Source organism: Phaethon lepturus, unplaced genomic scaffold (genome assembly GCF_000687285.1).
Source record: "Phaethon lepturus isolate BGI_N335 unplaced genomic scaffold, ASM68728v1 C13960944, whole genome shotgun sequence".
Lineage (NCBI taxonomy): Eukaryota > Metazoa > Chordata > Aves > Phaethontiformes > Phaethontidae > Phaethon > Phaethon lepturus.
In genome coordinates this window covers 1-4,225 of record NW_010576036.1, presented here as the reverse complement: position 1 = coordinate 4,225, position 4,225 = coordinate 1, and the positions used below count along the sequence as shown (strand labels likewise).

At 47.3% G+C, this 4,225-nt stretch overlaps 1 protein-coding gene across 2 annotated transcripts; it reads left to right on the top strand.

The window, feature by feature from the left end:
• Positions 1 to 18: 18 nt before the first annotated feature.
• Positions 19 to 4,103, top strand: RPSA (ribosomal protein SA). Of its 2 annotated transcripts, none has more exons than XM_010295635.1 (6): positions 19 to 216; positions 742 to 860; positions 2,176 to 2,421; positions 3,326 to 3,454; positions 3,690 to 3,858; positions 3,956 to 4,103. In XM_010295635.1, exons 1-6 carry the CDS (start codon positions 84 to 86, stop codon positions 4,048 to 4,050), a joined length of 891 nt encoding a protein of 296 aa, XP_010293937.1. In that variant the 5' UTR covers positions 19 to 83; the 3' UTR covers positions 4,051 to 4,103. The 2 variants fall into 2 exon arrangements, with proteins under 2 accessions (XP_010293937.1, XP_010293938.1); XM_010295636.1 differs by having other exon boundaries at positions 3,690 to 3,862; positions 3,956 to 4,032.
• Positions 4,104 to 4,225: the final 122 nt, after the last annotated feature.

The following is a 4,225-nucleotide window of genomic DNA, read 5'->3' as shown; positions in this document are numbered from 1 at the left end:
GGGAGGTGGGAGTCCCCGCGTGGCTGAGCCGGGTGCTTGTGCCTGCAGGTTCCCTGTCGTCGCTTCCAAAGGGAAACCCCACAATGTCCGGAGGTCTCGATGTCCTGCAGATGAAGGAAGAGGATGTCCTCAAATTCCTCGCTGCCGGGACCCATCTGGGAGGCACCAACCTTGACTTCCAGATGGAGCAGTATATCTACAAAAGGAAAAGCGATGGTAAATCTGTAGGATGGGTGGCCCTCGGTGGGCAGCTGGGGTTTTGTCGGTGCAGCTGAAGAAAGCAGGAAAGTGTTAATGCTTGAGCTCCTTAGCAGTTTCTCCATGTTCTGAAAGGTGCAGACGTCTTTACTGATTAAATCATATTACTTGGAGAAGTAGAATGAAATACGGATTTCAGAACTTGGTAAATCAATCATAGCTGGATTTGGGCACTTCTGCTAGTCCTTGGCTATAGTAACAAAATGCTTTTAATGTCTCAGTAGTGATTTTTGCTGCTTGTTTACATTGTAATTCAATCTGAGCTGCACCCTAATAAAAGTTTGAAGCTCATACCAGGCCCTGGTTCATGTTGATAGGTGCTGGAAGTGTGCTACATTAAAACCGTATGGGAGGGTTTTACTTGACACTGACTAGAATTTTGGAATAACCACAGCCATGTGACAAGTTTAATGGCAGAAGAGTGCTGTCCTGTTTTAGGATCTTGTGTTTGCTGGTTGCTCTAAAGCCTTTTGTCACTAATAGGTATTTACATCATCAATCTAAAGAGGACCTGGGAAAAGCTCCTCCTGGCAGCTCGTGCCATTGTTGCCATTGAGAACCCAGCTGATGTGAGCGTCATTTCTTCTAGAAATACTGGACAGGTATGGACATTCATTGGGCATGAGGCTTGCAGTCTTGGGAGCAGGACTCTCTTACTATGCATCATCATTCTCTGCCAATGGCAGCTTGATGATAAAAGGGAGTAACACGAATTTTGGCTTTAGGAACAATTTTTTGGAAGCATATTGGCTGTGTTGCACTTGCAGCTTAGAACAGATTGATAGAAATCCACTCTCCATTTCTGTAGTTTCAGGGTGTTTGATATCTTGTTTTACTTTCATATCTTCCTTTGGGTACTTCCTGTTGGATTTCTGGCATATTAGTGGTCAGCCCCCTGGTGTGTTCACCCCTGCCCCTCAGTAATTCTGTGAGTCATTGGCACTGCTTTTTGGGGACAATAAGCGCCTGATACAAAATTTTTCAAAGAAATCATTTGCTCTGTTATTGAGCAAGGTATAGTAACTACTGTATTTTTAATTTTGTCTTTAGATTTTTAGCAAAAAAAAATCTGTCATGGAGAGGGACACAACTTTTAAATAAAATCTAATTAGGCACTGAAGTTTTATCTGTGAGCTTACTTTCTTTGGACTAATGCAAGTGGTGCTGCAAATGTTCAGGCAGGTTGTGAATGACACGGGGTGGATTTATAAAGGAAGAACTTGGGTCCCCATGGACTTGGCCTGCACACTGTTAAAGCTTGATGCTGAGGTCAGTTTCTGGCCGATGAGCTCTCAAGTGTCGGAAGTGTGCTACAGCAAACTGGATGGCAGGGTTTTCGCTAACGCCAGGAGAGGAGCTCCCTCTATGACTGGAGTTTGATAGTAGGCCTTGCCACATGTCTGAGCAGTTGAAAACTGTTGCAAGTGAGTAAGAACTGCCAACTGCAATTTTAATGGACGCAGCTACAGTTTGTGTATATTTACTGCTGAGCTTTTCGTGTAGTTCCTGAAGTTACACTACTGAATAATGACAGGATGTAGAAATAATGGAAGAAAATTGGCTTTGCTTTTTTCAGAAGGTGTTTGTTTTATCCCCCTTTTCATGATTTGATTATGAGACTTCGGTGTACAGCTTGCAAATAGCTTCAGGGCGAAAAAAGTTTTTTTTTTCTGTATCCTGACTTCCTGCTTTGCTGGTGGATATGATCTTTTTAACTCCTGGTGTTGGTGTTGCTATTTTCAGAAACATTTTTGTTTTGTCTCATTCTGACTGCAGAGCTACTGGTGAGCCCTGATTTCACAGGAATCGAAACAAATAGTTCAATTAAATTTCTGGCATGTTCGCTGACAGCATACCTGGGTAACTTTGTTGAAATGCGGTTTTCCTGCTTCACCTTTGCTGTGGTCCGTTTTGCAGCGTGCTGTTCTGAAGTTTGCTGCTGCCACTGGGGCTACTCCTATTGCTGGACGTTTCACCCCCGGTACCTTCACAAATCAGATCCAAGCGGCTTTCCGTGAGCCACGGCTCCTGGTTGTGACGGACCCCCGGGCTGATCATCAGCCACTGACAGAGGCATCTTACGTCAACATCCCCACCATTGCACTGTGCAACACCGACTCCCCACTGCGCTATGTGGATATTGCTATTCCCTGCAACAATAAGGTAATGGCTGTGTTGTAGCATTCAAAGCTGCTTCCATCAGACCATGCCCTAGGTTGCAAGATGGATGCTTTCTGCAGGGGAGGGTTAGCTTGTATCTCACGTCTCCCAGGGTGACGAGCTAATTAAGGTCTCTGGCAAGCTAGCAGGTGGGTGAGAAGGAGGAGAGGAACTGCACACAGTTGGAGCTTGGAGCTGAGGCCAGTTTCTGGCCAAGGAACTCTCAAGTGTAGGACGTGTGCTATAGTAACCTGGCAGGATTTTTCGCTGACGCCATGAGGGTCTTTGTGGCCCAGTGAGTGGAGTTTGATAGTCATTCTTGCCACAGTTTATGAATGTGAATGAAAGATAAGGTGAACTGATGAAGAAACTGCTCGGAAACATTACGTTGCCAGAAACCACCTGAAAAGTAAGGTCTAGGGAGATGGGGAAACTATCTCTGATCTCTATCTAGATGTCACTCACCAAAACTAATGTAAGCCAAATCTAAGCATGTGTGTAAGATTTGCTCATTTGGTCAGGTTTTCTATTTCTTCATTCTAGCATATGTGATGAGCATAATCCCTGTCTTTTGGACAAGATTCATGTGGGCTAGTGAGCAGTATGAGGCTCCATAGCAGGTGAATTGCTTCAGGCTATGCTGTATACAGCAAATTCAGATGCTGGTGATTGAAGTGCACTGCGATTTCTGCAGAGCCATGAAAATGGGAACTGGGAATTGAAAAGTTGCCCTTTCCTGAGTCCAAGTACCTAAGTCCCAAGCATCAGCAAGTAACGTCCTTCTCTTGCCAAACAAGAGCCTTGGATTGGGTGCAAATAAGTAATTTGCTCTTGCGAAGGAAAAAAAAAAGGTGTTTTCAAAGGTATAGCTTTACAGTGAATCTTAACATGCTTTCTTCTGTTCCAGGGAGCCCATTCAGTGGGTCTGATGTGGTGGATGCTGGCGCGGGAGGTCCTGCGCATGCGTGGCACCATCTCCCGTGAGCACCCGTGGGAAGTCATGCCTGACTTGTACTTCTACAGGGATCCTGAGGAGGTAGGAGACCTCTGGCAGGACGTGTGTCTGTGTGAGATGTCTCGCTTGTGCTCCAGCCCCATAGTCCTTTGTGCCTGCTGTTGAGGCCAGGTTTTGTGGCTATAATTGCACTTCACAGTTGAAGGTGGTGATTGGTTAATTGTATTGCCTGTTGTCGGTTGGTGCCTGTTGGGTATGTGATAGTGTGGGTGGTGTGGTGTTTCTGGGACACTTAGGCTATGCTTTTCCGTTGCAGATCGAGAAGGAGGAGCAGGCTGCTGCTGAGAAAGCAGTTACGAAGGAGGAGTTCCAGACTGAATGGACAGCCCCAGCTCCTGAATTCACTGCTCCTCCTCAGCCCGAGGTTGCAGATTGGTCTGAGGGCGTGCAGGTCCCGTCTGTGCCCATACAGCAGTTCCCCACAGGTCAGTTGCGAGGGTGTATGTGGGAAGCGGGGTTTGTCTTGTAGCAGTGGGGGGAAGAGCTGGGGTGCACTAAGTGTTGCTGTCTTTGTAATTGCAGAGGACTGGAGTGCCCAGCCGGCCACCGAGGACTGGTCAGCAGCCCCCACGGCCCAGGCTACTGAGTGGGTTGGCACTGCCACAGAGTGGTCCTAACTCTGGTCCCGCTGTGCTGAGAGAGAAATAAAGACTGGTTTAACACACACCCTGCTTGTGCGGCTGCTTTCCACTTGCTGGCAGGTGAAATACGCGGGTGGGGGAGCGCAGCCCGCGCCCAAGGGCGGGGGGGTTTGCAAACGGCTGTTTCGGCACGTTCGGTGGCGTTGGGGGG

Coding starts and splice junctions, on each gene's coding strand:
- RPSA (XM_010295635.1), top strand. CDS start 84: ATGTCCGGAGGTCTCGATGTCCTGCAGATGAAGGAAGAGGATGTCCTC. Junction 3,455..3,689: donor TCTACAGGGATCCTGAGGAG/GTAGGAGACCTC, acceptor TTTCCGTTGCAG/ATCGAGAAGGAGGAGCAGGC. Junction 3,859..3,955: donor CATACAGCAGTTCCCCACAG/GTCAGTTGCGAG, acceptor TTGTAATTGCAG/AGGACTGGAGTGCCCAGCCG.